The following is a 22,440-nucleotide window of genomic DNA, read 5'->3' on the forward strand; positions in this document are numbered from 1 at the left end:
ACTTGGATGGCCATTGTGGTCAGTTCTGGTCAACAGCCATTTATTTTTTCTGTGGATTTAAAAATTATGTACTTAAGTGAGGGAACTGGAGGAATGAAGTATAGGGATTCTTTTGTATCTTATAAGCTTTTTTAATAACGAAAGACTCCAATGGTATGGAAATTATTGATGTAGGGTTTTGTTGAGGGAACCCCAGAGCTATATTCATTTCCTCTCATTTAATCTGTTGTTTACTGCATTTTCTATAGTGATACTGAGTCCAAATCCCATAAAGTAAGATATAGAAAGTCTAAGAAATAGATTTAAAAGATATTGCAATTTTAATTAGAGCTCTGTTATTCACAGAAAGCCAGTTCAAGCCAGTTTATTGAAGGATCAATTTTCTGAGTGTTAGTTCTTCAAATTATTGACTGATTTCTTGAAAGTATGCTTTAGTTGTTTATAAGGTTTCTGACAGTTTTGTTTTGTTGAATCATCAGAGCCTCAGAGTGCTGTGGGAAGCCAGGGTCAAGGTTGATGGGACCCTCAGTACTTGTCTTGCGATTCAGGATCTGTTGTTTCCTTTCTGGTTTCCCTCATTCTTAACAAAAGTCTCCCCGATTCTGCCCCTTACCTCCACTTCTCTATGTCCCTCCATCTCTGTGCTCTTGGAATCAGGAGCCCAAGCTGTATGTACTTTTCTGTTTTTCTACCAGAAGAGGCTCTCCAGGTACAGGGACATGGGACAGACATAAATTGAACGTTTCTTAAAATGCTGTTTATGTAAGTGTTGGTTGGCTCCAGCATGGGAAATACATGGCTGGGGGTTTACATGGAAGAATTTTTATCATGTACCCTTTTGTACCTTTGAATTTAAATTGTTGAATGAAATCAATATCTTGTTCGTGCTTCGTGTTCAGTCGCTCAGTTGTGTCTGACTCTGTGACTCCATGGACTAAAGCCCACCAGGCTCCCCTGTCCATGGAATTTCCCAGGCAAGAATACTGGAGTAGGTTGTCATTTCCTCCTTCAGGGGTCTTCCCAACCCTGGACTGAACCCCCATCTCGTGTGTCTACTGCATTGGCAAGTGGTTCTTTATCACTGCTCCACCTGGGAAGCCCAGTGTCTTGTTCAGTACTGTCCAGTAGAACTTTCTGTGATGATGGAAATGTGTATCTGTTCTGTACAGTATAGTAGTCATCAGCCACATGTGGTTATTGAGCCACATGTGGTTATTGAGTTGAAATACAGCTAGTGTGATTGAAGAACTGAATTTTTAATTTTGTTTAAAATGTGGTTAGTGGTTACTGTGTTGACTAGCACAGATCTGCTGAAAAAATGGTTTTCATTTATGAAAAAACATTATAAAAACAATGTTAAGGCTGTTAGGACGAAATAAAATTGGTAATTTAGTTCAGAAATATGCAAAATTTATTAAAACTACCCATATAATAAGAGTGGTTTATCTTTTTAGATTATTAAATAGGATATTGGTGGTCTATAGGTTTGGTAAATCTAGTGAATTAATTACCAAAATTGGCAAAATAATCCTAAGAATGCTAAAATTTTGGCTAATTTTTTAAAAATCACTTAATAAAAATAAAATTCTGAGAAATGCTGAAATTTTAGAATCACTAGAAGATATGTTTACTCACTGAGTATGTTAGAGACTACTCTACAGAACAAGTCTTTGTGAAATCGGTAAGTATGGGAAGCTTAGCCTCTTGATTAAAGGTGGATAGGGTCTTCAGCAGTTGGCTTCTGCTGAGTCACCCTCTGCACACATGGTCCCATTCCTTCAGCGTCAGCTGCAGCAGCCCTCGGGCAGTCACAGAAGGCGTGGGGCGTTGGGCATTTTGGCTGAAAGAGAAGCAGGCACTTCAGGAAGTTTTGGTATTAGGAGGAATATGTTGCTGCGATGAAACCTTCAGCGGTTTCCACAGCAGAGCAGAAATACCACTTCTGATTGTAGGCATCCCTAATGGTCCCGTCATCAACCAGGAGCAAAGTTATTTGTGTGATTCCTTTCCCAAGCCTCAGCTCATCAAACATGTACTTGTAAGGAGAAAAATCCTAAGATTATGTGTAGTAAATGGTTGATGTGAATTTTAATCCTTGGATCTCTCTTCATGGATATATTCCTTCTGAGTAAGAATGAAATAATTATCAGTACTTTTAATCTGTGTTTAGAAAAAAAAAATTTTCATTTTTTACTTGAAATAAACCCCTATAAGGATAGGAATCTCTATAGTAGAGAATGCATCTGCTTGTATAAATAGGTTTTATTTTTCAAAATTTTGGGTTTTTTTGAGTTTACAGTTAGAACTTCCAAGTTATATAACTGACATACAAATAATGAATTTAATGAATTTTTATTTTCAAATTGCTTTTAAATGTATAATACATAAATTTTGCCTGTTTTGTGTTGTGTTTTATCTGATATCACATTTTACTCAGTTTAATTCTTAATGTTGTGCTTGTAAATTCATTTTTACCATCTTTAAGTGATGGAGTGTCCATTTCAATTTGAAGATTTTCTTTTTTTTTTTTTTATAATTCCGTTTCATGTGTGTGTTTTGCATTTGTGACGATGTGGTGTTGTTTAAGTCTATAGAAGAACATGTGAAGCAGGTCAAACAAAACTGCGTAGCAGAAGATTGCCACATCAAGGTAGTATTCCATGCTCTCAAATTTAGCTCATTCTTTAAAGTTCAAGGAGCTAACCCCTCATCTCTGATACTAACCATGATCTGCCCAGCTGGCTAACTAGTCAGAGTGCTCACTGCTCCCACACACCTCAGTGGCACAGGGTAGGAGATGCTCCACTGTGTCAGGCTTGACCTCTCTTGCAGTTGGTTCTTCTCCTTGTTGCTTCCTGTCCCTTCTTCACTTCTGTCCCTTTTCAAAATCTATTCTAAAGCATGATTGTTTTATGCTTCCTCCCTCTTGCTTCTGCCTCTTGTTTCCTTCCTGTCACCTTTGACTCTAAGCATAACACTTTCCTCTCATCCATCTCCTTCATTCCTTTATAACTGTTCTTCTCTCCAACTTCTTACTCCTATCTCATCACCCTTATTTAAAAATATATCATTTCTTACATGACTCCATCGTCTTTCTGTGTCTGTTTCTCTCACATTCTTGCTGCTATGTCTTTGTGCACTTTGGGAAGAGACAAGAGACACATTTTCCATTATAAACACTAATGAAAATTATGTTAGCTAATTTTTTGTGACAGTTACTCAATATCCTGTAATCAAATGGAAATTTTGTAATTGGGGTGATTACAGGGCATCAGAGAATCAAAGCTAGTTCCACATTTAATTACCAACACACTAAAATTACTGGTACCTTCTTTCTTGCTGCTGCTACATTTTCTTCTTGTCCTTTAAAGTTTTGTGGGACATATGTATATCTTTATAAAGCTGTGCTGTGACAACTAAAACTGCTGACATGTGTCTTGTAGGTTGAAGCAGATCTGGGCTATCCAGGTGGAAAGGCAAAAATCATTCATAAAGAGTCAGATATGATCATGGCATTTTCCATTAATAAGGTAAATGCTTCAGTTATTATTAAGAATGTAGTACTTTGATTTAGTGAAATTGCTCAGTTATTGACTCTGCCTTTGCTTTATAGGCGAACTGTAATGAAATTGTTTTGGCTTCAACACATGATGTACAAGAACTCGATATTACTTCTCTACTGGCCTGTCAATCATACATATGGATTGGAGAAGAATATGACAGAGAATCCAAAAGGTTTGCTTATCTTATATAGTCAATTTATTTTATTTAACACCAAAAACATTTTGCATGGGGTATAGTAGTCAATTTTAAATATAGCTTTCTTCAAAGAGTCTATTAAATGGTTATACTTGTGATTTGAATTGTCTCGAAAACTATTTGTGTCTCTCTCCCTTCATTTGGGAAGGAGACAAACATAATTGGTTTAGCTGCCAATAAAGGCTCTCCTTTACTTCAGTATACAAAGTACTCCTACTTCTTCCGTTAGACCCTGAGCTACTCCTAGGGTTTCAGTCAGAATAATCCTCAAAGCCTAATGCTAATTACTGACATTTAACTCCAAAGAAATGTCAGAAATTTACACAGTGATAAATAAATTTACCTGATTTGCATAATTACTGTAAAAAGCAGAATACACAAATATATTAAGTAGACTGAGTCATATTTACTAATTTTCAGTGTTTCTTCTTGCATATCTCCTTATAAGCATACCTTTTTTTTAAGATAAAAATGTAGACAGCCTTACTTTTCAGTAAAACTCTGGACACTGCACCAAGAGTGCAGGAACACTTTCCTATTTTGGGGTGTCTCCTCCACGTTTGCCCTCCCTCTTCTTTTCTCCAGACTCTTGGAAATTTTATGTACTGGGAATGGTGCCAGGATAGCCTCTTCCACTGTTCTGGTTCTCGCTTGTTAGTATAGAATATAACTAAGTTGCAGTCATACTTCAGGGTAGATGGAACTGTGTTATATAACAATTAAAAATTAACATTTTAATGTGATAACTAATACCTCACTCTAGGAAAACCTTTAACTCCGATTTCTTCAAAATGTATGAATTTTATAAATGGGTATCTGTACTTGAAGAGAACATACAATCTTTTTCTATACAGGATAAAAAGCCAATCTGTGTTAAATACTTCAAAACAAACATTTGCTCTAATTTGTACAACAACAAAATTCCCCCAAACATTTAACTTACATTTTGCCTAAATGCAAAAAGTTAACCAGTACTAAAACTGGCGATGATTGGGACTTGTACCTAAGTTTTCCTCATGGATATTTATTCATTTTATTTTTTTAAAATAAAGACTGTCCTTTGGGTAGATAAAAAGGTCTGTAATTGGAATTTGTGTTGAAAAATGGAACTTTCACAGTAACACACGAATGTTTTCCACAGTTCAGATGATATTGATTATCGTGGTTCCACTACAACTCTTTATCAACCCACTGCAACCTCCTATTCAGCAAGTCAGGTGCATCCATCTTCCTCTCTGCCATGGCTGGGCAGTGGACAGACTAGCACTGGAGCTAGTGTGGTATGTCATTTACTATTAGGTATGGTTTCTGGATATGGACTCGCTCAAAAATAGGTGTAAGTCACTTTGACAGAAGAACGGTGGGCTGCAGAGCTGAGCCCTGGCCAGCAGTAGTAACCACAGTGACGCTAGCTAGCGTGCTGTGAATATGTGACAGGTGCATGCTTGTTTTTTTCTCGTAACAACCTAGGTGATTTTCATTTTATAAATGAGCAAACTGAGAGGCACATGGTGGTAAACAGAGAAGGAAAGAATTCTTGTCTACTCTGTGTTTGAAAAGTGCACCAATGACATTATTGTTAATCATGGTAGTTAAGGGGTCCCATTCTCATGTTCTGCTCTGAAGACTCTGGAGATAGTTCTGATTGTCCTCAGGGACGGGCACTTGGAGGAGAGTTCCCTTTATCCCTAGATGAAGCCGCTCGGTGTCCTCACAGTCCACACAGACCAGGGCCAAGCCATCAAGTGACTGTGCTTCCCCAGCCTGTTCAGACAAGTGTCACGTATTTAGGGGGTCAGAAAATCCACACCAGGGTTTATTTAAGTAATAATCCAGTGTGAGAGAATAAATGTTATTAGAATTATAGAATTAGATGTGGCCTGAAGCATATCCTTCCTATCTCTTGTGTGATGCCACAATATAAATTCATTTTCATCTTCTTTTAAAGCTTATGAAAAGAAATCTCCATAATGTTAAAAGAATGACGTCACACCCAGTCCATCAGTACTGTAAGTGTTTTATTCATTGTCAAAGAACTGTGAGTGGCCGCTGTCATTTTGAAGCTGGCTTATAGAATTGGAAATATTGGAACCCTTTCCTAAGCGTTATATCTTAAGTTTTTGCTTTTCCTCTTGTGTCTCAGATCTTACAGGTGCTCAGGATGGCAGTGTACGAATGTTTGAGTGGACACGACCTCAGCAGCTTATCTGTTTCCGCCAAGCCGGCAATGCAAGAGTCACCAGATTATATTTTAATTCACAGGGCAACAAGGTTAGTTCTAGGGGGTTACTACTAAATTCGTCTGAAAATATTTGTGAATAAATGGCTAGTAAAGCTACATCTAAAAACAAATTCAGTCACTATAGATCTAAGCTTAGCAGGCAGTTTGGAATGGAAACAGAGATTTATTTTTGCGGGGGCGGGGGGGCTCCAAAATCACTTCAGATGTTGGCAGCAGCCATTAAAGTAAAAGACACTTGCTCCTTGGAAGAAAAGCTGTGACCAACCTACACACCATATTAAAAAGCAGAGACATCACTATGCTGACAAAGGTCTGTCTAGTCAAAGCTATGGTTTTTCCAGTAGTCATATATAGATGTGAGAGTTGGACTATAAAAAAAGCTGAATGCCGAAGAATTGATGCTTTTAAACTGTGGTGTTGGAGAAGACTCTTGAGTGTCTTTTGGACTGCAAAGAGATCCAGCCAGTCCAGCCTAAAGGAAATGAGTCCTGAATATTCATTGGAAGGACTGATGCTGAAACTCCAATACTTTGGCCACCTGATGCCAAGAATTGACTCATTTGAAAAGACCCTCATGCTGGGAAAGATTGAAGGTAGGAGAAGGGGATGACAGAGGATAAGATGGATGGCATCACCGACTCGATAGACATGAGCTTGAGCAAGGTCTGGAAGTTGGTGATGGACAGGGAAGCCTGGCGTGCTGTAGTCCATGGAGTCACAAAGGGTTGGATACAAATGAGCGACTGAACTGAGGCAGTTTGGTGTCTGTTTATATAGCCCTTTGGCTCTCAATAAGAGCATAAATCCACAGAATTTTGTGTGGATCAATTAATCATCCACTTACAGATACACTAAATATTCTGTGATTGTAAAGAATTCTGTTTCTGTTGCATGTGTTGATGGTACCCCTGTGTGAAGTCAGGCACCTGAGAGAAACCAGTTTTTTTTTTTTTTTCCCCTAAATTATACTACAGAAATTTGGAGTAAAGCAGTGAAATAGGCATGGAAAAGCCTTTAAAAGGTGGCAGGATATTTTCAGTACTTGGGGTTTCCTGAGACCAACCTAGATAGCATATTAAAAAGCAGAGACATTACTTTGCCAACAAAGGTCCGTCTAGTCAAGGCTGTGGTTTTTCTAGTGGTCATGTATGGATGTGAGAGTTGGACTGTGAAGAAGGCTGAGCGCTAAAGAATTGATGCTTTTGAACTGTGGTGTTGGAGAAGACTCTTGAGAGTCCCTTGGACTGCAAGGAGATCCAGTCAGTCCATTCTAAAGGAGATCAGCCCTGGGATTTCTTTGGAAGGACTGATGCTAAGGCTGAAACTCTAGTACTTTGGCCACCTCATGCAGAGAGTTCACTCATTGGAAAAGACCCTGATGCTGGGAGGGATTGGGGGCAGGAGGAGCAGGGGACGACAGAGGATGAGATGGCTGGATGGCATCACTGACTCGATGGACATGAGTTTGGGTCAACTCCGGGAGTTGATGATGGACAGGGAGGCCTGGAGTGCTGCGATTCATAGGGTCACAAAGAGTCGGACACAACTAGCGACTGAACTGACTGAGAACTACAGCAGCAGGAATGTACGTACAGGCAGGATGTTGGTAAAGTAGGACTGAGTGACTCTCCTTTTGATAAGTGATTTTACCTTTGACATGGCTACTCAGAAGCTGTATTTAATATTTACACTATTCTTACAGTGTGGTGTTGCGGATGGAGAGGGTTTTCTGAGTATCTGGCAAGTAAACCAAACTGCGTCAAATCCTAAACCTTACGTGGTAAGTATCACTCAGTATTCCCGGGGTACATGCAGAGGCTGCCTTGTTTGTGAAGTGTTTGTTTCAGACAGCAGATCCTACTGGTAGATCTTTTGGGAAAGGGACTGCTCTGCAGGAACCACAGCCCAGCACCCATTGCCCTCATTCTAGGTCAAAATAACCAAAGACTTTGGTCATCCTTCAAGCTGTGAAAACCATTGTATTTGAAAATTTTTAGGGACCTTCCCTGTGTGTAGTACTATTTAAGACACATTTCTATTATACTTTTATCCATTTTGAAATCTCTAACTTCTTAATGATAGAATTTTATAGTGATTCATTTTAGGTACTATAATAAGAACCAGACAGTTCCATGCATGCCAGTTTGCTCCAGAATATTACTTACTAGATTTTAAAATAACCAATCCCCGTAGGCGACTTCATCCATTAATCCAAATCCCGTTTCAGTCATTTGATGATGCAGATGAGCATGTCTGGAGATGTTTCTCTTAAATTAATACATTATAGACTGTGTCATAAAGTCTCTATGGAAGTGGAAGTGACCTTCAATCTACCCTCTGGCCTTTGAAATTATTTTGGTATATTACAGAAATGACAAACAGAATAATGTCTATTTTATTTTAAATACCCTGCTCCTCCTCCTGACTCCTCACCTCCAAGTTTCTGTTCTTCCACACCTGATACAAAAAGGAGAGTCATATCTGTCTCAGTAACTGGTTTGCTACAGCTCTGGAACATCCTTAGGCAGTCTTGGGCAACCTTAAACCTGTGGATTACTTTGCAGGACTACTTTTGACTTTGTTTTTTATTATTGCTGTTTACCTGGAGTGAAGGCAGGGCCCACAGAGGTGGTAGGAAGCTAGGTATCTATATTAAGGTTACAGTTTGACTTGAGTCCTTCAGGTCTAAGACTAGATGGACATGTAGGAGTTGTTCCTCTTTGGGTGGTGGCTGTTTGTTATGATTTAATATTATTAAAGCTTATTAAATGTATTTGAGATAAGCACTAAAATTGCCTGGACCCTTAATATAATTAAATTTCTTGCTTAAATTCATGTACTTGTTTTATCCCTTTGTTACATAATCTAAAAAAGTCACCTTTAATTCCATGTTTTTACCAACTTCTTTAAGTTTGATATTAGCCAAATAATGTGCAGATGACAGCAAATCCTATCATTTACTCTTTATTCTGGATTTTAAAAACTGTCTACAGCTTTTGCATGTAGTAAATGATTAGCAGAGCTGTGTGTGTGTGTGTGTGCTGTACCACATCTTACAGGGTTCTGAGATAACAGCAGCTGCACTTCGTTCCCACAGAGCTGGCAGTGCCACAGTAAAGCCACAAGTGACTTTGCATTTGTTACCTCTTCAAGTCTAGTTGCCACATCTGGACACTCCAATGATAATAGGTGGGTTGACAAAGATGCAAACCAGAAATAAGCCTATTTTAGGCAGAAAGGCAGTCTTGCTAGAAAGTATGCTATGCTAAGTCACTTCAGTCGTTTCTGACTCTGTGTGACCCCATAGACGGCAGCCCACCAGGCTCCCCCGTCCCTGGGATTCTCCAGGCAAGAACACTGGAGTGGGCTGCCATTTCCTTCTCCAATGCATGAAAGTGAAAAGTGAAAGTGAAGTTACTCAGTCGTGTCCGACTCTTAGCGACCCCATGGATTGCAGCCTAACAGGCTCCTCCGTCCATGGGATTTTCCAAGCAAGAGGTACTGGAGTGGGGTGCCATTGCCTTCTCCAGAAAGTATGGATTTCTATATTTAGTCAGGTTTTACAACCTCAGAAATACAAAAACTGTTACAAATTCTTTTAAGCAGTTTTCCTTATCAGAAAGAGGCAAAAATTACTCCCAATGTAATCTAATAAGTATGTGGAATTTTTTTTAACCGGTGTTAAATACTGGCAGATTTTTGAGACTCTGTAGCACAGAGTCGGACACAACTGAAGCGACTTAGCAGCAGCATTCTCAACATTTTCTTTGCCTTCGATTGTTTTCATTGACAGCATGTGCCCATGAATGATACCTCTCATTTCCCTGTGGTGTTGATGCCCAGGGATAGAGAAGCATCTCTTCTACTCAGGAAATAATGTCTCATTTTCCCTGGAGTAATAATGGAAAAGAGAGAGGGCCAGGAGATGAGATGGGGATGAGTCAGGTGGGACCCATGTGAGACACAGAACCCTGTAGTTTGAAAAGGATAGACTCTTGGAAGTGATATATCCTCAGTCCTAACCTCTACTACCCTCGTCCTAGTTGAGAATCACTGCTTTATAAATGTAAGTGAACCAAAAAACCATAAGACTCAATAAGTAAAAATATTTGATGTAAATCCCAGTGATGATTTAGAACAACTTGTCTATGATGTATTTTTATTAGAAATGTATGCCTCTGGGACACATTGATAACACCTGGAAACAGCCTCATTCATGGTGAGTCAACTCTTCGATTTTCATTATGCTGTGAAAGAGTGCTTTCCTGGTTTTAACTAGTAAATTCAGTGTGTACAGTTTGTTCATGGGTTAAAAATGGAGAAATGTATAGAATGAATAAAATTCTAAAAGTTAATTGGAATGCTGGCTGGCTTGCTGAGGTAAATATGTATGGTCTCAGACATCCAGCTAGGCTAGAGTAATCTTTGTGTTGTATTCCCTTCGGAATATATGGTATGGGGAGTGGTGCTACTAACAAGTCTTCCCAGTTGGTGCTAGTGGTAAAGAACCCACCTGCCAGTGCAGCAGTCACAGGAGACAAGAGTGCGATCCCTGGGTTGGGAAGGTCCCCTGAAGGAGGTCATGGCAATCCACTCCAGTATTCTTGCCTGTGGAATCCCACGGACAGAGGAGCCTGTGGGCTTCAGTCCATATGGTTCCAGAGTCAGGGCTGTTGAAGGAGTTAGTGGCAAAGTATTTATTGAGCTCAGCAGAAATGAGATCATATTTTAAAGAATTAAACCTAACCATAAAATGAAAGTCAACCTTATGATGAATTAGAAATATGAACAATGCCAATTGAACATTATTCCTTTTGTGACAGCGTTTCCAGATTGCCATCCTAAAGATCAGTTTTCCACACGATACCACCAAAAATGCTCAAAGCTCTAGTAAGTTTTGAGTTAAACAAAGCTAGGTGGACTTAAAGATTTCTTTTATAATGAAGAGGTATTATTTGAGAGATGTAATTTTCAATTTTGATTGAAAAATTGTTTTGGTGAATAATTATTAACATCTTTTAAATTAATATTAAGGCTTTAATCATATTAGAATGCAGAGAGTCCCAGGAAGGATAGCTTCTTAATTTGTAGCTGGCAGTTTTCACACTAGTGTAGTTTTAATTACTTCATTAGGAAGAATAGTTGATTTACAGTGTTTTTGAAGTATAGTTGATTTACAATGTTAATTTCTGCTATATAACAGATTCAGTTGTACATACATTCTTTTCCATTATGGTTTATCACAGGATATTAAATATGGTTCTCTGTGCTCTAGACAGTTTTTTGTAAGGCTTTATGTATAGACAGGGACTGTGAAAGAGTAAATAACTTGTTGTCATTGGTGGGTGTTAGTAAAGACATCGAGTATCACTGAGAAGCTTGTTCTCCTCTGCATTTTGGCTTCTGCATTCTTAGGAGACAGTATAGCTTAGTTAGGGCTTAAATTTCCTGTGTATATGTGTGTTTTCATACTAAGGTTATGAATAAGAAGTTTTTTTTCTGTCAGCGCTTGCAATCTTTTTACTTTGATCATGATTATAGAAATTTAGAAGGGAAACTGTGACAGTAATTTCTGTATTACTGAAATGTGTATTTAAAAATTAACCAGCAGTACCAAAGTAGACATGGTTTGGGAAAGGCTCTTGATGTTTCTCTCCAGGTTTCACATGCCACGATCATGGTGCCACGGTGCTTCAGTATGCACCAAAACAGCAACTCCTCATATCTGGAGGCAGGAAAGGATATATCTGCATTTTTGACATCAGGCAGAGACAGCTCATGCACACATTCCAGGCGCATGACTCTGCTATTAAGGCACTGGCTCTCGACCCCTGTGAGGAATATTTTACTACAGGTTCAGCAGAAGGTAACATCAAGGTGAGTCATTATATGAGAGATGTGCAAATGTGCTATTATGTTTATCTTCTGTCAAGGCTGATTGGGAAGGGGAACCAAAGCAAAAAACTAACCACCCTCTTTGTGCGAACACCGTCTGTCTCTTGCTTCCTTCCTTCTTTCCGTGTGGTTCTTGTTAGGACCTAGAAAACCAGATGAACTCAGTATACTCTCAGGTCATAAAAAGCTTTAAAGAACTCTATGTGTTTAATTAACGCATGGAGTTTCTGGGGACCTCCTCCCCTCTCCCCACCTCTGTCTCCAGTCCCTGACTCTATTTTGCACAGTTGAGGTTTCCAGATAAGTGAGGCAGTACTGTTCTTTTATACTGCCCCAGGGCCAAAGCTTAGTATGTCAGGAATGTACTTAATTGAACTAGAGATGGGGTTATATATGGTTAATATGAAACAAGAGGATGTGAAAAAAAGGAATTTGAAAGAAGGTACAGGGAACTGTAAAGATAGTAAATGGCCCTGTGAGTGGTGTTATTTCTAATTAAATAAGCTGTTGGGAAAGAGGTAGTTAAGGGGAAGGTTGGGCTTTAAAGAGGTCATTTGGGCTGGGAGAACACAAGTGAAGGCCTTGTTTTTGAAAGTTTCTCATCTCTTTCTTAAAAGACTTACACTTTTTGTTTTCACGGTTTCCTCTAAACTAGGTTTGGAGATTGACAGGCCATGGCCTAATTCATTCATTTAAAAATGAACACGCTAAACAGTCCATATTCAGGAACCTGGGGGCTGGAGTCATGCAGATCAACATCACCCAGGGCAACCGGATCTTCTCCTGTGGGGCAGACGGGACATTGAAAACCAGGGTTTTGCCCAGTGCTTTTAACATCCCTCATAGAATTCTTGACATTCTGTAGGCTTAAAGGTTGGGGCTTTATTTTTATAAACACTTCAGTTAAAAACACCCTGCAGAAATTGTTAGGCATTTCTGCTTTCCAAGCAGTTGTTTACCCATTGAAAACAATACAGAGAATCTCTGTGTAGAATCTGATCAAAGGTGAGTGTTAGGCCGCGTTGTGCCTATGTGGGCTGGTAGAATGACTGTGCATGTAACCTTTATCATGCTGACAATATTTAAATAAAGCAAAACCTAGTATTGTATGAAGGGTAGCTATTCTTTACAGCATTTAGCAAACCTGACTCAGAAAACAATCAAGGTTAGAAGTTAGCCTGTAACTAAGTTATAATAATGAGAAGGACGTTTATACCAAATCTAGGAAGAAAATGTTGCTGTTTCAGGTTTTTCTTCCTATTCTTACCACGATTGTAGCATGCCTGCAGTCTCCTTTGTTGAATGAAGAACAGTCATAAGGAGTTAGAAGCTCCAGGTCACCAGAAACACTCTAAGCTTTGGAGCCCTGTGCAGTGACTTGTTCTCTGCTGTGAGAGGTGGTTCCCATTCTTTTCCTGCTGAATATTTTTCCTGTTAGTGTTTATACTGAGCTAGTACTGTAATTTGCAAATGAGTGCAAATTTAAATGCAATGTTTTCCTCACAGTTTGCACATTCACATTTTTTGGACTGCTAGTTTTTCTATTTAAATATTTGCCTTCATGTTAGGAATGTAATAGTTGGACATGACATTTTTGTAGTTAACCAAACCATACCAAGTTAATATTTCTTTTTTTAGTCCAGTTTAGTACTTTTTCTTTTCACTATTTAAGGTTAAACACTCACAACATTTGAAGGCTATGTTGAAACTACACCAGTAGAGCATTTCGTATTATAATTAAAATGAATGTTAGGCTTTTTGTGGCCAATTAATAGTTGATGAGATTGGTGATATTATTTATTATCACAGCCTATTGTATAAACTATGCAGAGTTAAATATTATTTGCTTGAAAAATATTAGCCAATGTTGTCATATTTTGATGTACTTCTTGGTTATGACCAAAAATATGTTCTTGAAATATTGAAACCAGTGTCTGTGTGTTTAAATGTTTACCAGCAAATTGTCTCATCATGTTAATGAGAATGTTTAATGCCTGTGCAGTAAATAGTAAAATATAATGGCATCAAAGCACCTTTCTCTGAGGGCAGTGTGGTATTTAGGCTGTGAAATACATATGTAAAAGAAAAATAAATGTTATTTGTTAGAGTTTTATCTCAGTTTGGTGTGGCATTCTTTGATAATAACAGTTGAGATCATTTTAACTTTAATAAAACTATTGGAAAATTCTTAAGATATTGGGCAGTTCATTCATTTACAAATATTTATGAGTGCCTTCTATATGAGAAGCCATTTTAGGAAACGGGATACAGAGGTGACCAGACAGAAGGCACGCAATGTTGGGATTCAGTAGGGTAAGAACTAACATTACTTTATCTTCTTGTTGATTGAAGTTAGAGTGCATTTTGGTGTCCACACTGGTGAAGGAGCTAAGCTGGGGATGGTGCTCATGTGGACTGGTGAAGAAAAGGGAGGATGCCTAAATACTTAGGAACACAAACGCGACAAAAATGATAAGCATACACATACACTTACTGGGGCTTTCCCCAGTGGCTAAGCAGGTAAAGAATCTGCCTGCAACGCAGGAGACAAGTGTGTGATCCATGGGTCAGGAAGATCCCCTGGAGGAGGAAATGGCAACCTGCTCCAGTATTCTTGCCTGGAAAATCCTAGGGACAAAGGAGTTTGGCAGGCGGCAGTTCATGGGGTCACAAAAGAGCTGGACATGACTGAGCATGCACATACACTTACCTCAGTTCTGCATACAGTAACTTCTATGTGTTGCATTCTCTCCATCACTGTATGTATTATACTAAAATAATACCTGGTGATTTGATCAGTCTAAGATAATAGAATTTTTCAAAATTGTAGATGATTTACAATACTGTTAGGTATGCAACAAAGTGATTCAGTTATATATATTTTTCCAGTTCTTTTCCATTATATTGAATGCAGTTCTCTGTGCTATACAGTAAATCCTTGTTTATCTATTTTATATATAGTGGTGTGTATCTGTTAATCCCATACTCCTGATTTATCCCCCATACCACCTTTCCCCTTTGGTAACCATAAGTTTGTTTTCTATGTCTGTAAGTCTGTTTCTGTTTTGTAAATAAGTTCATTTGTATTTTTTTTTATAGATTCCACATATAAATGATATCATTTGTCTTTCTCTGAAGGTTTACTTAGTATGAAAATCTGGAGGTCTATGGGCTTCCCTGGTGGCTCAGAGGTTAAAGCATCTGCTTGCAATGCAGGAGACCTGGGTTTGATCCCTGGGTCGGGAAGATCCCCTGGAGAAGGAAATGGCAACCCACTCCAGTACTCTTGCCTGGAGAATCCCATGGATGGAGGAGTCTGGTGGGCTACAGTCCATGGGGTCGCAGAGAGTCGGACATGACTAAGCGACTTCACTTTCACTTTCATCCATATTACTGCAAATGAACTCTGGGAGCTGGTGATGGACAGGGGGGCCTGGCGTGCTGCGCTTCATGGGGTTGCAGAGTCGGACATGACTGAGTGACTGAACTGAACTGATCCATATTACTGCAAATGGCAGCATTTCATTCTTTTTAATAGCTGCATAGTATTCCATTATATATATATATACACACACACACACACACACACACACACACACACACACACCATATCTTCTTTATCCATTCATCTGTTGTAAACAGTGCTGCTATGAACACTGGGTGCATGTATTTTCAAATTAGAGTTTTCATCTTTTCTGGATATATGCCCAGGAGTGGGATTGCAGGATCATATATGCTAAATCTAGTTTTAGTTTGTTTTTGAGGAACCTCCATACTGTTTTCCATAATGGCTACTGGAATTTACATTCCAGCCCAACAGTGTAGGAGGGTTCCCATTTCTCCACAGCCTCTCCAGCGCTTATTGTTTGTTGATTTTTGATGATGGCCATTCTGATCTTCATGAAGTGATACTACTCCTGGGCATATATCCAGAGAAGACTATAACTCAAAAAGGTACATACATCCCAGTGTGCATTACAGCACTGTTTCACAACAGCCAGAACTTGGAGGCAACCTAAATGTTCATCAAAAGATGGCTAAAGAAGATGTGGTGTGTGTTATATATATATTACACACACACACATGTACACACAACAGAATATCATGCAGCCATAAGCAAAAAAAACCAAAATGCATTTGCAGCAACATGGATGGACCGAGAGATTGTTACACTGAATGAAGTCAGAGAAAGATAAATAGCCTATGATATTGTTTTCATGAGGAATCTAAAAAAGGATACAAATGAACTTATTTAACACAACAGAAGTAGAGTTACAGATGTAGTAAACCAACTTATGGTTACCAGGGGGGTAAGGGAAGGTAGGGATAAGTTGGAAGATTGGGACTGACATATACACAATACTATATATAAAATATCAGAGAAGACAATGGCACCCCACTCCAATACTCTTGCCTAGAAAATCCCATGGACAGAGGAGCCTGGTGGGCTGCAGTCCATGGGGTCGCTAAGAGTCGGACACGATGGGGTGACTTCACTTTCACTTGCATGCATTGGAGAAAGAAATGGCAGCCCACTCCAGTGTTCTTGCCTGGAGAATCCCAGGGACAGGGGAGCCTGGTGCGCTGCCGTCTATGGGGTTGCATAGAGTTGGATACGACTGAAGCGACTTAGCAGCATATATAAAACATAAGGACCAACTGTATAGTACAGAGAACTCTACTCAATACTCTAATGGCCTATATGGGAAAAGAATCTAAAAAAGTGGATATATTTTACTTGTTCTGAAATCTATTTTGTCTGAAATTAACATAGCTATTTTAGTTTTCTTTTGATTCATGTTAGCATAGTTTACCTTTTTCCATTTCTTTACTTTTAATCTGTGTCTTTAAAGTAGGTGTTGGGTCTTGGGTTTTGTTGTTGTTTTTTTTTTTTTAAATCCTGACTGTCTTTTACTGGTATATTTAGATCATTTACATTTAAAGTGATAAGAACATGGTAAATGTTAATACAGCTATAACTGTTTTCTCTTTGTTGCACTTTAAAAAAATCTTTTCTGCCTTCTCTGGTGTTAGTTGAGCATTTAATATGATTCAACTTTATCTTCTCTTATTAAATCTATTATACTTCTGTAAAAGGAGTGTAAGTGGCTGCTCTAAAATTTTTCTTATACATTTGCCACAGATTTAAGTTACTTTCAGGTAACATTATACTGCTTCATAGATAGTGGAGGTATACTATACTGTTCCCAGTTCCTCTCTGCCGCTTCTGTAACGTTGCTGTCATTCACTTCCATTTTCCATCATCTCAGTACATTGTCTCTGTTATTACCTTTAACAGTTACATATGGAAATCAATTGTGAGTAAAAAAAAATATGATCTTACCTACATTTATTTCTTCTATTTCTTTTCCATTCTTTATGTAGATATCAGTTTCTGATCCATATAATTTTCTATCTCTTGAAGAACTTTAACCATTTCTTGCAAGGCAGACCTGTTAGTGAGATTTCCACAGTTTTTGCTGGTCTGAAAGACAAAAAAATCCAGTATAATTCTTTTCCTTGTTTCTTTCTTTCTTTCTTTTTTTTTTTTTTTCTTTTTTCTCTGTACCATGTGGCTGGTGGGATTTTAGTTCTGTGACCAGGGATTGAACTCAGGCCATAGCAGTGAAAACATCAATGCTAAAACCCCCAAAACAAACCCATGAGGCATTGTTTCTATTGTTAGTGATAAATAGATTTCAGAATCCCTGTTTTATAGGTAAGACAGTTGAGACTCAAACTCTGCAATGTAGGAATTCAAATGAGTTTCACTCCTCAGTTCAAACCCACATAGTCCTGCATTGGTCTGTAAATATTGCCCTCAGTTCAGTTCAGTTACTCAGTCATGTCCGACTCCTTGTGACCCCATGAATCGCAGCATGCCAGGCCTCCCTGTCCATCACCAACTCCTGGAGCTTACTCAAACTTGTGTCCATCGAGTCAGTGATGCCATCCAGCCATCTCATCCTCTATCGTCCCCTTCTTCTCCTGCCCCCAATCCCTCCCAGCATCAGAGTCTTTTCCAATGACTCAACTCTCCACATGAGGTGGCCAAAGTATTGGAGTTTCAGCTTTAGCATCAGTCCTTCCAATGAACACCCAGGACTGATCTCCTTTAGATTCATGGACCTAACATTCCAGGTTCCTATGCAATATTGCTCTTTACAGCATCGGACCTTGCTTCTATCACCAGTCACATCCACAGCTGGGTATTGTTTTTGCTTTGGCTCCATCCCTTCATTCTTTCTGAAGTTATTTCTCCACTGATCTCCAGTAGCATATTGGGCACCTACTGACATGGGGAGTTCCTCTTTCAGTATCCTATCATTTTGCCTTTTCATACTGTTTATGGGGTTCTCAAGGCAAGAATACTGAAGTGGTTTGCCATTCCCTTCTCCAGTGGACCACATTCTGTCAGACCTCTCCACCATGACCCGCCTGTCTTGGGTAGCCCCACATGGCATAGCTTAGTTTCATTGAGTTAGACAAGGCTGTGGTCCGTGTGATCAGATTGACTAGTTTTCTGTGATGATGGTTTCAGTGTGTCTGCCCTCTGATGCCCTCTCGCAACACCTGGGTTTCTCTACAGATATCTAAATACTTCTCACAGATTCCCATGGACTCTCTGAGAAACATATGGTAGGCATATTACTGATACTAGATATGTCTTTGGACTTCATGGTGGATTCTTCAACTTAAGCTACACACACACACCCACACACCCCCCCAAGTTAAGGGAGTTAAGAGTATGCAGGCTGACACAAAGAGCAAGAGGAAATAAGCTTGTGAGAGACTCTTATCCAGTCCCTAAAGGAAAACTGCCTCAGGCTACCTGTATAGGACAGGCTGTGTTGTATGTCTGTCAGTCATGCAGTTGTGTCCAGCTCTTTGCGACCCCATGAACTGCAGCACACTAGGCTTCCATGTCCAGCCCCTTTGATGAGGCCAGGGATCTGATTAGTCTGGTGGTCTGGCATGTAAAGCACTGGGGGAAGTCACAGAGAGAACAAGACTGAGAAGTTTGCCTCGGGCATATTCCACTCAAATTCAAACCTAGGAATCTAGCTTTGGCTAAGGCTCTGTTTGACCCAGGAACCTGAGGTGGGCAGGAATCGTGCTGTAACCTTGTGGACACTACCTGTAAGTATAATGGCACCACACTTGCTTAGGGCACCCGTAAGTCACAAGGCTTAGGGAGTTGTGAACGATAACCACTGTTCTTAGGACATGTCCTGTGGCAGGTATTGCAGAGATATATTCCAAACACCTTGGACTTTCAGGTGGCCAACCTCACAGGTATATTTTCCAACACACACTGGAAGGAACAACAAAAATCACATAATACCACACTCAGGGCAAAAGACTCAAGATCCCTGATTCCTGAAGGAATACCAATCAAAGGGACAAGGAGACATCAAATCCACCAGGCAAGTTAGGTGTCGTCACAAGGCTACAGGCACTAAATGCGGGAGAGGGGCTGGAGCAAGGGAGCCCCCGACACTGTCGGTGTGAAGGCCTGGCAACTCCCAGAAAAATGGACAGTCTTCGAATGCCTGCCAAAAAGTTCTCAAGAGAGACTAAGCCTAGGCGCTGACATTCCCAGCCCTGGGCTTAAACCCCTAGAAACCCATCATTCAGAAAGAGACGTGCACATCCACATGCACTGCAGAATATTCACAGGAACCAAGACAGAGAAACAGCAAAATCGCCACCGATACGTTAGAGCTTCAACAAGATGTGCCGCCTATAGGGGACGGACTATTACTCGGCCAGAGAAAACCCCACTGAGAGATGGGGATGTTATTCCCCTGGAAGCCACGGGGATGGAAATTGAAGGATCCTATGCTCCAGAGACTCAGCCAGACAGAGGAAGACCACAGGGCCCATGATGTCCCCCTCTGGACTGAAGAAAAATAAACGAAGGATCGAATTTATACCCCAAAGAGAGACCCTGAGAAAGTTCTATCTCGTACCAAGGGAACCAGAAAAAAAAAAAAAAAGAGAGAGAGAAACAAATCCAGAAGTGAAGGGGGTAGGGATGAATTAGGGGGTCCAGGCTAGCAGAAATAGAGAACTCTGTATCCATCATAGATAATCCACCAGAATTACCAGCTTTCTTACTTTCTTCTTTTGTTTGTTTTTCACATACACACAGAAGTTTCTGCCTCTGACCCGACCACAGAAATGGCCACCTCTAAAGGTAATCCACAGAGATAGTCTCTTTGCTTCCTCATATACACTGAAAACTGGGTCAGACATAGATAATCCACAAGGAACTTGTGCTCAGCAGGGGGCATGACCTTCTGCAAGAAGCTCTGTGACAAAAAAACCCAGAAACATAGATACAGCCTATAGTTACCATCATACCTGTATCAGAGGTCTGTACACTGACAACAAGCACAGAACAACCAATCAACTATACAACATGGGCACGATGCCAAAGGAAAAGAAAGAAAAGTAATTCCTACTGTATCCCCTCGAACCTACTTTATTTGACGTTTCTCCTATACCAGGAGTCTACGCAAGCTTGTGTCCCAGGTTGGGACAGGGTGAGGTCGAGACAGCCTGGCAGGGTGCCCTTCCTGGGACCCCTTTTCAACCTCTAGTGCCTGCTCAGCTCTGGCTGGGACCAGAGTCCGGAGTGGAATCAAGGCCTGGAGGATCTTGGAAACAATAGTCAACTGACCTCCACCCTCTCCTGGTGCTAAGCTTCCCAGCTCAAGCTTCCTTCCTGAGAGTGCAGCTTCCTAGGCACCTTGGTGTCTAGATCTGGGCGCTCTGGACCTGTTGGGATTAGTTAAAATGCGGGAGAGTATAGCTTTAAGGAGAGGAAGCTGTGGGACACAAGCCCCTAGGTGTTTGCTCAGACACATTGCACTGGAAGGTGCAGCCCAGGAACCTGACATTCCCTAAGGCTCCGGTTGCACTAGGAACCCAAGGTGGATGTGGAAAAATGCTGCCCACTTGTGGACATGTCCTGTCAGTACAACCGGACAGCCAGGGCTTCGGGGCACCTAGAGTCCACAGGGAATGGGGGGCTGTTAACCATAATGGCTGCCCTTAGGACTTGTCCCGGGACGGGTATTGCAGAAGTAAATTTTGGCCAAGGTGGAACTTCAGGAAGTCAGTTGCTAATGCTATATTATCTTCACACCTTTGAAGGAAAAATCAAAACCAGAAAACCTAAACCTCAATAAGAAACCAAAATGCTTCCGCATTCCTAATGACTGCAGGCATGTCCATTAGAAGGATGACAAGAAATCAAATCCCACTGGTCTAGTTAGCATTCTCACAGGGCTACAAACAGTAACTGGGAGACTGCCTGGAGGAAAGGAACCCCGCTACCTACCCCTGGGAATATACACGGTTGGTGCCCAGAAGAAAGGACAGCCTCCAAATACCTTCCCAAACTGTCAAGAGAGGTCAGTCAAGGAGCTGACATTTCTACACCTGGCTCTAGATTCCAAGAAATCTATCATTCAAGAAAACACAGGGACCCCAACATGCACTGCACTTGTAATCACAAAAGCCTGTCTATTCCTTCTGTAGCTATTTCTCCACTCTTCTCCAGGAGCATATTGGGCACCTACCAAACCGGGGAGCTCATCTTTCAGTGTCATATCTTTTTGCCTTTTCATGCCGTTCATGGGGTTCTCATGGCAAGAATGCTGAAGTTTGCCATTCCCTTCTCCAGTGGACCACATTTTGTCTAAACTCTCCATCATGACCCATATGTCTTGGTTGGCCCTACACGGCATGATCATAGTTTCATTGAGTTAGACAAGGTTGTGATCCATGTGATCAGTTAAGTGTATATGTGTATATGTTTGGTCCATATGTGTATATGTTTGGTGGCTCAGAGGTTAAAGCACCTGCCTGGAATGCAGGAGACCTGGGTTCAATCCCTGGGTCGGGAAGATCCCCTGGAGAAGGGAATGGCAACCCACTCCAGTACTCTTGCCTGGAGAATCCCATGGAGGGAGGAGGCTGGTAGGCTATAGTCCATGGGATCACAAAGAGTCGGACACTACTGAGCGACTTCACTTCACTTACACATACAGACCAGTTAGGTGTATGTGTGTACTCGTATAGCTGATTCAGTTTCTCTACAGAAGAAGCAAACACTGTAAAGCAACTATACTCCATTAAAAACTAATAAAAAACAAGAAGTAAAATAAAATAAACCCCCCCAAACTCATAGAGAACTGGTTGGTGGTTGTAAGGGGAGGTTGTTGGTAGTAGGAGAAAAAGAAGAAAGTGGTTATAAGGAACAAACTTTCAGTTATAGATTAAGTCTTGAGTATTTAAGTTACAGCATGCTGAGTATAGATAATATAGATGAAAATACTGTATTGTTGATTTGTAAGCTGAAAAGAGACTAGGTCTTGGAAGTTCTCATCACAGATTTTTTTTTAGCTATGTCAGATGTTGGATATTAAACTAACTGTGATCATTTCACATTATATATATACATAAAATATGTATAAAATCACTGTGTTGCATGGATTAAAATTAACGTGATATTACGATTATATGTCCATAAA

At 40.2% G+C, this 22,440-nt stretch overlaps 1 protein-coding gene and 1 long non-coding RNA gene across 8 annotated transcripts in view; one reads left to right on the forward strand and one right to left on the reverse strand.

Annotated features, from left to right (window-relative positions):
- DMXL2 (Dmx like 2) overlaps window positions 1-14,009 on the forward strand; it is a 168,315-nt gene extending 154,306 nt beyond the window's left edge. For 3 of the 7 annotated variants that reach the window (XM_061428760.1, XM_061428762.1, XM_061428764.1), the window contains 11 exons: window positions 2,588-2,650; window positions 3,444-3,530; window positions 3,614-3,735; window positions 4,901-5,039; window positions 5,708-5,768; window positions 5,903-6,030; window positions 7,704-7,781; window positions 9,099-9,190; window positions 10,168-10,220; window positions 11,661-11,878; window positions 12,552-14,009. In XM_061428760.1, the coding sequence (XP_061284744.1) occupies window positions 2,588-2,650; window positions 3,444-3,530; window positions 3,614-3,735; window positions 4,901-5,039; window positions 5,708-5,768; window positions 5,903-6,030; window positions 7,704-7,781; window positions 9,099-9,190; window positions 10,168-10,220; window positions 11,661-11,878; window positions 12,552-12,761 (1,251 nt within the window). In that variant the 3' untranslated portion in view covers window positions 12,762-14,009. Of the gene's footprint in view, window positions 1-2,587; window positions 2,651-3,443; window positions 3,531-3,613; window positions 3,736-4,900; window positions 5,040-5,707; window positions 5,769-5,902; window positions 6,031-7,703; window positions 7,782-9,098; window positions 9,191-10,167; window positions 10,221-10,824; window positions 10,892-11,660; window positions 11,879-12,551 lie in introns of those variants that run through there. The other 4 variants (XM_061428765.1, XM_061428761.1, XM_061428763.1 and 1 more) reach the window with 3 other exon arrangements.
- LOC133254653 (uncharacterized) lies at window positions 1,018-21,893 on the reverse strand. Its single transcript, XR_009738733.1, has 6 exons — window positions 20,384-21,893; window positions 17,245-17,381; window positions 13,164-13,311; window positions 12,520-12,679; window positions 10,515-12,039; window positions 1,018-1,840 (listed from the first exon to the last, which is right to left on the reverse strand). It is a non-coding gene; the product is annotated as an uncharacterized LOC133254653 (long non-coding RNA).
- Between the last annotated feature and the right edge of the window lie 547 nt (window positions 21,894-22,440).

Source organism: Bos javanicus, chromosome 10 (assembly GCF_032452875.1).
Source record: "Bos javanicus breed banteng chromosome 10, ARS-OSU_banteng_1.0, whole genome shotgun sequence".
NCBI lineage: Eukaryota > Metazoa > Chordata > Mammalia > Artiodactyla > Bovidae > Bos > Bos javanicus.